This window comes from Pogona vitticeps, chromosome 13, assembly GCF_051106095.1.
Source record: "Pogona vitticeps strain Pit_001003342236 chromosome 13, PviZW2.1, whole genome shotgun sequence".
NCBI lineage: Eukaryota > Metazoa > Chordata > Lepidosauria > Squamata > Agamidae > Pogona > Pogona vitticeps.
Window position 1 is genome coordinate 11,992,890 of NC_135795.1, and position 12,181 is coordinate 12,005,070.

Here is a 12,181-nt window from a genome sequence, read left to right on the forward strand (position 1 = left end):
TATCTACTCGCATTCACATGCTTTTGAACTGCTAGGTTGGCAGGAGCTGGAACAAGCAACAGGAGCTCACTCCGTCACATGGATTCGATCTTATGACGGCTGGTCTTCCGACCTTGCAGCACAGAGACTTCTGCGGTTTAACCCGCAGCGCCACCATGTCCCTATACAGACAGTGGCAGTCACCAACACTACGGATTGCAAACCTCTGCCAGAAGCCTTTCTGTTCCCACCATATAGGTCGAATGTGCCCCTAGAGAAGACGAACTAAAGTCACACTTGCTCTAATTCACGGAGGGCAACCCGTCACCCGTTTTGGGTTGCCCCAGCTCCCTTCTCCAAAAAAAAAAAAGGGGGGGTTCCTTAGGAGAAGCTGCTGCTCTTGGAGGGTCCCAGGAGCAGCCTGGCTCCTCTAAAGATGCCTTTTTCTGCACGAGGAACGGACTTTGTCCTATTTAGCCCTGATCACTTTCAATTTTGAAACTGTCCCTTGAAACAGAATGTGTTCTGGTTTGGGTCCACACTACGGGCAGATGACTTCAGATCTTGGTAGAATTCCCTCCGTCAAGGACCTCCGCTAGCCTCTCGTGTCACCCAGCACTTGTGGGGGAGGCACTGATTTCAGCAAAATATCAAAACTCAGTAGTCCCAAGAGTTTTAAAAGTGAATTTCTTTTCATTCTAGGAAATGGAAGAAAGAAGGAATTATTACTGACGACTCAAAAAAAATCTGAAATCCATATTAAGGGCAGTACCTTTATTAAGTCAACTCAAACATCCTTTTTGGTAAACGATTTGTCTAATAATGGTATAGTCCCGACATGGAACATGGCTGTATGTATGACTACCCATTTCTGCTAGTCACTGTAAAGTAACCGATAGAATCTTGGGTTTTCCAGATGACTGCATCATCTCTGATTTGGAGGACTGAATAATCCCAAAGCAGTTACTTCCCCATGTGTATGTATAGGCCAGATATTGAAAGTTTCATCAGCCTGAGCGGTTCTCTTCTCTTGGCAACAGTCACATCTTCCATTCATGTGCTTGCCAAAAAATACTGGCTATTCGTCTAACATTCCACGCAAATCTCTTTTGCCATCCCATTGTTCTGCAAAAAATAAGAGAAGACCACTTATTAGAAAATACTATTTTTCTTTTCAAAGTATATATCTATTTCAGGAGACATGTGGTGCAATGGTTAAACTGCAGCACTGCAGTGAAGACTCTGCTCATGACTTGAATTTGATCCTGGTCTCAGATAGCCGGCTCAAGGTTCACTCAGCCTTCCTTCTTCCGAGGGCAGTAAAAACTGAGCACTCAGCTTGCCGGGTGGCCATGTGAAGCCTGCATAATGAAACTGTAAACTCCCCATAGAGAGCTTTAAGTGCTATGGGGCGGTATATAAGCAGCACACTTTGCTTTATCTAGTCTTTCCAAAGGCGGAGTCCGAGATGGGTTAAAAATCTGAAACCAAACACAAAGATCAGTGCAGGATCAGGTCAATATTTTGATGAAAGAGAAACTGGCCCCTTGCAAGAGAGCTTTGAAAAGTTACTCTTTTCTATATCAGCATTTAGTTTCACAACTAAAACCAAACATACATACATCTTCCGAGGAGGCAGCTGTTTTGGGAGGAATTGTCCTTTTTATCTGAATTCCAGTTTTCCAATAACGATCTAGAATAAGAAAGAAAAACATGGTGCAAAGAATATTGCTAGGGACTGTTTTCCAATCCTGCCACGTTCGTCCGAAGTTCACTGGGTAGACCCATTTTCGTTGTTTCTCTATTTGCATTTAGAAGCATAATAAACAATGATTCTGTTGGTTTGTTTTTGACATCATTAATAGAAGAGACTTATTTCTCAGCCCTCTGTTTTTTCTCTCTCTCTCTCTTTTCAGATTGTTCATGCTACAGTACATTTATTTATTTTTAGTTCTGTTTGGGACAGGGTTGTGGTTTTCTTGTCAGCCACTATAGTTTATTGGTAAAAAAAAAAGAGATTTGCTTCAGAGGACCTCCTTTCCTTGTGTTGAAGGAGGACACAAGAGAGGTTTATAGGTTAGGAAAAAAATGGAAATAAAAATTAATACAAATAAAAGAACACCGCAACAAGTTATTGCCACAGGGTACAACATCAATTGACTTTTTTTTATCAACCCACCATGAACTCTGTATTTTGATCTCTGTATTTTGATGCCCTGTATCAATATTTGCCACCTTATATCTCTTTCACTTATGTCTGAGAGAGTGGACTTCTCCATGAAATCTCACATTAAAAAATGTAACAGTCTTTTAAGGTACCACCATGTTTTTGTCTTTTTAATTTGTTCTTTTATTTTTATTATTTAGTTTTTACCTATAATGCTTGCACAGACTAACATGAGAGGTTGTGGGACTGACTTCAGTTCTTCCTGCTGATGTACCAAATAACTATGGCCCCTTACTGGTTTGGCTGGTATGTGAGGGGGCTTTTCAAGTGAGGGAGCGGCTGGACCAATCAACCCACCTTCATGTGGCATGCACAAACATGAGCACCTTCACACAACAGGTCTGTGTGTATGTCTGCCAAAGGGAGGTTAGTGTTACATACAGCACTGATGTTACCTGTCTGTCATGGGTTTGGAGGGAAAGTTCCATCCTATGGGGAGTGGAAGGCGGGACATCAGGAGGAGGGGCTGTACTGTATATATACGTGGAGCGTGTGTGGTGAAGTTCAGCAGACGCTGGGATGTGAAGAAGCAGCAGCTGGGAAGAAGAAGCTGGTGTGGGAGTCTGTGTGTCAGACAGGGTACTACTGTGTGTCAGAGTACCAACCTGATAGGTTCAGGTGTCTGTTGGTTAGCCAGAACTGATAGGTTCAGGGTCTGTGCTTCAAGTTAAGGGTTCTGTGTGAACCAAACTGTATGCATGTATGAATGAGACTAAGCCACGTTACTATATCTTATTCACCTGATCATTTTATTTTCCCTGTGTGTTGTATTAAATAAACCTTATTCTTTTATTTGTTGAAAATCCATCCCTGGTCTGTGTGACTTCTTATAGGGAATGGTTGGTGGCAGCTTAGTTAACGTGTGGCAGATCCCAGTAGGTCTGGGTTTGTCACATTGATTGGTGTCCAGCGTGTGGGATACGACTGGTCCAGTTGTCCAGTGGTCCAGCAAAGCCTTGGCAAGTGTGCCCAGAGCAAGGGGGGTCTAGTCAGGGACAATCTGAGAGCGCGTAGGTAATCTTCTAGGTGTGCCTCACGGGGGGGTGCACTAGTAGAAGAACGTGTAACCTCAGATTGGGGGCTAGATTAGGGAGCTCTGAGGCAACCTGGTTTTGGCGGGAAAAAAGCTGAGGCAAAACTGTGAAATAGCAGTGAGCTAGCTTGTCTGCTGAGAGGCCCAGCAGAGGGGGGTAGACTCTAGCTCGCAACTGTTGCAAATTAGTGCTGAAGGACAGCAGCAATCTATAGGGAAAGCTGGGTCTGAGGCAAAAAGAAAAAAAAAAGTGGTCGTTTTATTTTGAGGCTTGACTTTTTAAAGCAGCCTGTTCTGGGGGGGAGTATGCCTTTGACTCGAAGCCAAATGGCAGAAATGGGTGAAGTGAAAGACCCCCAGGTTGACCAAGGTTCTGAGGATGAATTTGGCTCAGTGCAGGGTGACAGCACGGGAGAACAGAACCCAGAACTCAAAAGAATGCTCATAGCCCAACAGCATGAACTGAGGATGAGGCAATTTGAAGTGGAGGAAAGGGAAAGGGAAAGGCAAAGACAATTTGAATTGGAATTGCAGAGAGAGAAAATGGCGTTTGAATTAAGAAAACTGGAACTGATGAATCAGAACAATAATAACAATAGGGATTCTGAGGGAGGCCAATTGTCTAAAGCTGACCTGAAGAAATTCCCTGTGTACCACAAGGGAGATTGTCCTGAGGTGTTCTTTTCCCTAGTGGAAAGAGCGTTTGTGGACTTCTCAGTGAGGGAAACTGAGAAGATGACCATCATGCGATCTTTAATCAGTGGTAGCCTGGCCGAAGTTTATTCAGAGATGCCAGAGGAACTGATGAGAGATTTTGCAGAGTTTAAAAAACTGGTGTTTGCAAGACATGGGATAAATGCGGAACAGCTGAGGCAAAGATTCAGGTCCCTCACAAAGAAACCAGAGCAGACTTTTACCCAAGTGGGGGCTCAATTGGTGAGGCTGCTAGAGAAATGGCTATCTCAGGAGGGGACAGAGACCTTTCAGCAGCTCAAAGACTTGATAGCGCTGGAACAGTTCTATTCAGTCCTGCATGGGGAACTGAAATTCCAGGTGAGGGAAAGGAAACCAAAATCTGTGGCAGAAGCAGCCGAGATCGCAGATTTTATTTACCAGATAAGAAAGCCCTTAGGTGAGGAGAAATCTGTGGGGAAACCTAAAGAAACCTACAGCAAGTACTCTCAGGGACCAGGGAAAAGCCAGCAAGGGGGAGGGGCCCATGGTGAAGGGAAGCCCTCAGACATGAAACCAAGACCTCAGATTTTGGAGGGAAAACCAAAACAAGATGAGAGAGAATCAAAATACACCAGAAAATGTTATTTCTGTCAGGGAAAGGGCCATCTAATCTCAGAGTGTGAGAAATTAAAGCAGCTAAAAGGAATTGTGCCTCAGGATTCGAGTGGGACCAAGCCAAAAGCTGTGTTCTGTGTCCAGAAAGAGCAAGGTTCATTGTCACTGAGGGAGCCTGTTGCCATGGCTACTCAATCTGGAACAGCTACATCTGCTGATCAGGCTGAGGAAAATGGTCCTCTTGTGGAGGTAAAGCGCTGCTTGCTCGTGAGAACAGATTCTCAGTTGTTTGAGACAGCAGGGGTGGACGTAGGAATACTTGGCCATCAGTATAGGGGGCTGCGGGACACTTGTTCCCAGGTGACCCTGTGCCATCCAGATATTATTCCTAGGGAGTATGTAATCCCAAATGAGAGCATGAAGGTGGCAGGGATTGAGGGGCAGGTGATCTCTCTGCCAGTCGCGGAGGTACCTGTGAACTTTCAAGGCTGGAGGGGAGTTTGGCGGCTAGCGATTTCATCGACTCTGCCAGCAGCCGTGCTCATGGGAAATGACCTGGCTGAACATGTGAAACGGGTGCTAGTGATTACACGTTCACAAGCCACCACGGGGACAGTTCAGGGGGGTAATGATGAGCCAGAGACGGAAGCAGAGGGGAGTTCAGAAGCTGTGGTGGAAACCTTAACCACAGACAGCAGATTTGGACAAGAGCAAAAGGCAGACGCCACTCTCCAAAAGTGTTTTGAACAGGTGACTGACGCCCAGCTAACACCTGAAACCCCAGTGAGATTTCTAGAGAAAAAGGGGATTTTATATAGAGAGACCCTGAGGAATATCTCAAAAGGGGGAGATGGGATCAGAAGTCAGCTGGTGGTACCTGAAAAGTATCGCCCCATGATCTTACAAAGGGGGCACTCTGACATGTTTGCTGCACACTTAGGGGTGAACAAAACACAGCAGAGAATCACACAGAATTTTTACTGGCCTGACATAGGGAAGCAGATCAGGAAGTTCTGTAAACAATGTGATGTGTGTCAAAGGCAGGGGAATAGCCGCGACAGGACCAAAGCAAAGTTGTGCCCTTTGCCTGTGATTGACACTCCGTTCAAATGCATAGGGGTGGATATTGTGGGACCTTTGCCCAAGGCCACAAAGAGGGGGAACAGGTTCATTCTCACCATTGTGGACCATGCCACAAGGTACCCTGAAGCCATACCCTTGACTAACATTGAAACTAACACAGTGGCAGATGCCTTGGTGGGGTATATGTCCAGGATGGGATTTGCCTCAGAAATAATCACAGATTTGGGCGCATCGTTCACATCAAAGCTCATGAAACGCTTATGGCAAATCTGTGGAATTAAGCACAAGGAAACCACTGCCTATCATCCTGAAAGTAATGGGTTAACTGAGAAGTTCAATGGGACTCTAATGCGCATGATTAGGGCTTACTTGGCAGAGAATCCAAACAATTGGGACCAGAAGCTGCAATCCCTTTTGTTTGCTTATCGATCAGTGCCACAAGCCAGTACCGGGTTCAGTCCATTTGAACTTTTATTTGGGAGAAGGGTGAAAGGGCCCCTTGATTTGATCAAACAAAATTGGGAGCAGATCACCCAGGATGACCCACAAGATGTTGTGACATATATAGACTCTTTAAGGAAAGACCTAAAGAGGAACCTAGAGCTAGCAGCAGAGACCCTGCAAGCTCAAAAGGTCAGAAAGAAAGCTTGGGATGACCAGGAAGGCAGGGAGAGGCACTTTAATCCAGGGGAGGGAGTGCTTTGGCCTAGGCTCTGCAAAGAAAACAAACTGCAGCTGGGTAGCCCAGAAGTAAAGTGCTTGGGTCACATAGTAGGGGGAGGAGTGATAAAACCCCTGGAGGCCAAGATAGAAGCAGTTCGTGATTGGCCTAGACCCAACACCAAGAAAAAAGTCAAATCATTTCTTGGGTTGGTGGGCTACTACAGAAAGTTCATCCCGAGGTTTAGCGAGATTGCGGCTCCGCTGACCGATCTGACGAGGAAGAAGGCTGATGACCGCATCCCGTGGACCAGCGACTGTGAGGAGGCGTTCCAGAGGTTGAAGCAGGCGCTCATCAACTATCCAGTGCTGCGTGCTCCAGACTTCGACCGGGAGTTCATCATCTACACCGATGCGTCTAACAGCGGGGTAGGAGCAGTTCTGTGCCAGGAGGATGAGAATGGTGACCAGCATCCAGTGTCCTACCTGAGTAGGAAACTTCAAAAAGGTGAGAGACATTTGGCAACCGTGGAGAAGGAGTGTTTGGCCATAGTCTACGCGATCCAGAAGGCCAAGCCTTACATCTGGGGGAGACATTTTGTTCTGTGCACTGACCATTCACCACTGCAATGGTTAAAGACAATGAAAACCGACAATAGCAAACTTATGAGGTGGGCTTTAAACCTACAGGACTATGACTTTGAAGTGAAGGTGGTCAGAGGGTCAGTGAACTATGTTGCTGACGCCTTGTCAAGAAGACCTGAAGAATGAAGACGGCGAAAGAACATGGACTATGTATATATATTGATGACAAAAAGTTAAATGTACCTGGGTTTTTTTGAATTTGGTTTGTATGAATAAAGGTAAATTGATGTAATGTATATGGTAAATGTTTAAATGCCTAATTGATATGGTTAACTTAGAATGTAAGTATAAGTAAGTATGATATTGAATGTATAACTGTTTTTGTGTGTTTTATCCAGGTTGTTTTTTGGGAAAAAGCACCTTAGCTTTTCCCCTACAAAACAACTTATAAAGAGGGGAGGTGTTACATACAGCACTGATGTTACCTGTCTGTCATGGGTTTGGAGGGAAAGTTCCATCCTATGGGGAGTGGAAGGCGGGACATCAGGAGGAGGGGCTGTACTGTATATATATGTGGAGCGTGTGTGGTGAAGTTCAGCAGACGCTGGGATGTGAAGAAGCAGCAGCTGGGAAGAAGAAGCTGGTGTGGGAGTCTGTGTGTCAGACAGGGTACTACTGTGTGTCAGAGTACCAACCTGATAGGTTCAGGTGTCTGTTGGTTAGCCAGAACTGATAGGTTCAGGGTCTGTGCTTCAAGTTAAGGGTTCTGTGTGAACCAAACTGTATGCATGTATGAATGAGACTAAGCCACGTTACTATATCTTATTCACCTGATCATTTTATTTTCCCTGTGTGTTGTATTAAATAAACCTTATTCTTTTATTTGTTGAAAATCCATCCCTGGTCTGTGTGACTTCTTATAGGGAATGGTTGGTGGCAGCTTAGTTAACGTGTGGCAGATCCCAGTAGGTCTGGGTTTGTCACAGTTAGAACCAGCCTTGTGGCCCCCTGTGTACATTCTCTCTCTCTCTCTCAGTGTGTGTGTGTGTATGACAGAAGGACTGACTTGATCGTGTGGCCTTGTGGTGCAGAGGTTAAAGCGCAGTATTGCAGTGAAGACTCTACTTATGACCTGAGTTAAATCCTGATTGGGCTAAGGTAGCTGCTTCAAATTTGACTCAGCCTTCCATCTTTCCAAGGTTGGTAACTTGAATACCCAGTTCGGGGTGGGGTGGGGGAGTGTAGCCTGCATAATGAAATCGCAAACCACACAGAAAATGCTTTAAGTGCTACGGGGCAGTATATAAGCAGCATACTTTGCTTTGCTTTAGTTTAGATCCCTTTTGTGCCAGGAAGTGACCTGTGTTCAGGTACCTGCCTACTCAGCCATAAAGGTAATGAAGTAACCTTGGGCCAGTCATTATTGTTTAGGATTTGTCAGGAGGAAATAATGTATTTATTTATGTATTTAAAGTATTTATTTAAAATATTTAGATGCCATCTTTCTCCTAACAGATCCAAGGCGGCTAACAGTATTAAAAAAACCAAAGTTAAAATTGAAGCAATAAATCATTACAATATTTAAAAAGCATTAAAGAGATATCACGTTAAAAACTCACAAATAAGAACACTATTAAAACACAGGTAAAACAACAGAATGAAATGCTCCCTTTAAAAAATTCCCTTGGTCAACCAGTCTGCCTGAAGAGAAAAGTCTTTGTCAGCTACAGAGAGAAGACCCATTATGCCATTTTGAGCTCTTTGGAGGAACGGTGGGATAAACCAGACACTTTCAATCTTTTGCCGACTACGACCATAAATATGAAAAAAATATAGGCTTAATCAGGATTATAAAAGTCAAACAACCAACTTTATAAGGTGGTGTGTGAAGAATTGTTTCAAGTCTCTGGCCCCCTTGAAATGTGCCAGGGGGACCCCATGGGGCCATCTGGCCCCCACTGAGAATGGCTGACCCAAATCAATCATTTGATTGTTTAAAAAAATGATTAAAACTAATGGGTAGTAAAGCTGCGTGGAAATAGTAGTATATAAATCTGAAGGTGAAAAAAAACCACACGCTTTATAGACACTAAACATCCCTTCGTGTCTGTTGCTTTCTGTGACAAAAGGCGGGGACTTTTTGGAGAAAAAAGAAATAGAATAGTAGTTGGTTTGTTTACAAAATGTTAGCCCATGAGATGGCCAGTTGACTTCCCCCTAAGGCCGTGATTCGGGCCAATGAGATATCTAAATGGCATACATTTCAGAATGTCCATGGCATACCTAAACAGAACATTCCTACCAATAGGGAACACACTCACTTGAAGGACCTGGCCTGCACCAAATAGCTTCTGCCTTTTGTGATTTCTTCTGCAAGTTTCCTTAGATCGTCTCCTTCAAATAAAGGAAAAACGGGATCCTGGGGAACAAAAGAAGAAGTTACACAGTTAGATTCACAGTGATTTTTCTTTAAATGCCCCTAAAGAAAATAAACCTGAATCATCTATGTTATTGCCACATTTACAACAGCCTAGGAATCTGAGATGCAGGATGCTTTCCTTGCCCAGTGCTTTTTTTTTTTTTTGGCTCTTACCACTTGGTCTGCTGTCTGCTCATGGCTGATGTGGAGGAAAACCAGAGTTTCATTCAAGGGGAGGAGAGGAGAGCTGGAGGAAGAGGAGGAGAGAGGGAGGGAGGGAGGAACACAAAGGCCCAGGCCCTCAAGAAAAGAGGGTGGGAGATGGAGGGGCAACGGCCAACTGGCAAGAAGGGAAGCAAGCTTGGGTTTGCACCCAACCAGACAATCATAGCCCGCCTTGTTGGCTGAGTCCCCCTAACACTTATTTCTATAAAATGAAATAAGTAAGCAAGAAACAAGGTTTCTTCCCATGGGCCCCATCTTGACTTTGGCAGGTACCATCACCTGGCAGACTTACCCAGAATGGTGGCAACCAACAGCATCATCATCACTGGTACCCTCTGCACGATGCTTGCAGACTGCCTGCCCTAACCCTTGTAGGGTTTCTCCCAGAGCGTGATGGGGCAAACAAACAGTTGTGTTCAGGGATAGCCTAGCCCAGGGTGGTCCATCCTCTGATGCCCACCAAATGCCTTGGACATCAGGGTGGCCATCAGGGCTGGTGGATCCTGCTGGAGACAAAGCAACTGCCTAGGGATTTCGGGTGCTGCGGATGGCCCTGGGGTAAAAAAACCCCCAGGGCTCACAAGATTCTTTCATGTGGAGGACAGCGTTTGGAAGATGGGCAGGCATGGTTTCCAGTCTGGGGAATCAGCCTCCCTTCCTGTGTGGATGTCCTCAACCTATTCTGCAAAACGGGGAGGAGCAGGCTGGGCCACCAGGGATGGGTGAGGAATGGCGAAGGAGGATTGGAACTGCAGTTCAGCAACATCTCGAAGGCCACACATCCCTCATTTGTGGTATACATACGATGTAATGGAAGCATACTGTGGACCGTGACTTCACCTGGGAGAACCATTGCCTAGGTGAACGATTCAAGAGAAACATAGACAATCACCTGGCAGGTATCCTTTTATGTGTTTTGTATTCCCGCATCAAGCATGGGGTTGAAGATCCCCCACTTAGCCTCCCTGACAGGGGCGAGACTCAATGATCCATAGCATTCCTTCCAGCTCTGCAGTTCTAAAATGATGATGATGAGATCATGATGAAGCTCATGTGGTGACTGTGAGCCAGTCACACCTTCTCAACGCGATCTGCTTCACAGGACCCTTTGGGAATAATGTTGGGGGAAAAGAACTACACCCAGGGAAGGAAAGAAGGAGTGCCAGGGCTGCTCATTGATAAATGCAAGTCAATAACACACAAGAGGGTGCCCGTTGAACTTACGTCTTCATCTCTAAAGCCTTCCGAGAGCAGGCGGTGCGCTGCCAACTGACCATCCACACATCCCTGGCACCGATGATACCGCCCACCTGTCTGGAATGCCAATTTCTTAAGAAAATCGTTGGCTCTTCTGTGAGAGACAAAAGGGGGAAGACAAAGGGAACAGGATTGCTCTGAGAGGGTTTTTTTTTAAAAAAAGACAGATGATGTGTGTCATCATCACATCTATAAGACAAGCTGTTTCAAAATGTCTGAAAGGATGCACCACCGTTAGGAAATAATAATCCAGCTTCATGTACAACTGTCAATCCAGTTGTAGGCCTAAGTAGCTGGGGGACCATAGTTAAGAAGTCTTTGTCCCCCATCATAGTAATAGACATGTCTCGATTATGATTTTTAAAATGAATGAACACCTCTGGAACTTGGCAAAAAAAATATATTATGGTGCTTACGCAAGTGTAAAGGGCTATTTGAAAAGAACCCTGGTAATAGGAAAAGATATCTGAGAACGTCTTACGATTTTGGCAATTTCCTACAAACATCACCCCACGACAGCCAAAAATAATACTTAAAACCTTTCCAGCAAAGCCACACATACCGGTCTGAGCAGTTAAATGAAATGGTGTGGATTTTAACTGCCCGCTTCTTCATAAGCGTTCCAATTTCCTTGAGAACCAAACTGCAGCTCGTGTCCGGTTTTCCGTCTGTCAGAACATACAAAGCCTCTACATCTTGAAGAGCAAACGCTCTCTGGAAAAAACAACGTGTCACAGTTACACAGCCATGAGCCTATGCAACTAGGATGCTGGGATAAAATTTAGCTCATCACAAGTATACAGGAAGAAATATGTACAGTAGTCTTGTTACTCTTCATGTTTTGATATTCATTTTATCATAGAATCATAGAATGATAGAATCGTCGAAGGGGTGGAAGGGACCTTGGAGGTCTTCTAGTCCAACCCCCTGCCCTGGACCTCATACCATACCATTGGCTGTCCAATCTTTTCTTGAAAACCTCCAGCAATGGGGCGCCCACAACATCGGAAGTCTGTTCCACTGCTTAATGGTTCTCACCGTCAGGAAATTCCTCCTTATTTCCAGGTCGGATCTCCCTCTGACGGGTTTCCACCTGCTGGTTTTTGTCCTACCCTCAGGCGCAGTGGAGAATAAATTGATGCCCTCTTCCCTGTGGCAACCCTTCAGATATTGGAAGATTGCTATCATGTCTCCCCTCAGTCTTCTCTTCATTAAGCTAAACATACCTAGTTCTTTTAGTCATTCTTTATAGGGTTTAGTCATCATCTTTGTTGCTCTTCTCTGCACCCCTTTGAGGACCTCAGCGTCTTTTTTGTATTGTGGTGACCAGAACTGGACACAGCATTCCAAGTTCAGCCTCACCAGTGTGGTATAGAGTGGTATGATCACTTTCCGTGATCTTGATGCTATCCCCTTGTTGGTG

At 45.0% G+C, this 12,181-nt stretch overlaps 1 protein-coding gene across 1 annotated transcript in view; it reads right to left on the reverse strand.

Annotated features, from left to right (window-relative positions):
• Positions 1–732: 732 nt before the first annotated feature.
• VWA3A (von Willebrand factor A domain containing 3A) overlaps positions 733–12,181 on the reverse strand; it is a 55,266-nt gene continuing 43,817 nt past the window's right edge. Inside the window, exons 29-33 of the mRNA XM_072982898.2 lie at positions 11,321–11,472; positions 10,726–10,852; positions 9,179–9,276; positions 1,602–1,672; positions 733–1,104 (exon numbers count right to left, since the gene is read on the reverse strand). Coding sequence (XP_072838999.2) covers positions 1,103–1,104; positions 1,602–1,672; positions 9,179–9,276; positions 10,726–10,852; positions 11,321–11,472 — 450 coding nt within the window. The 3' untranslated portion in view covers positions 733–1,102. The remainder of the gene's footprint in view (positions 1,105–1,601; positions 1,673–9,178; positions 9,277–10,725; positions 10,853–11,320; positions 11,473–12,181) is intronic.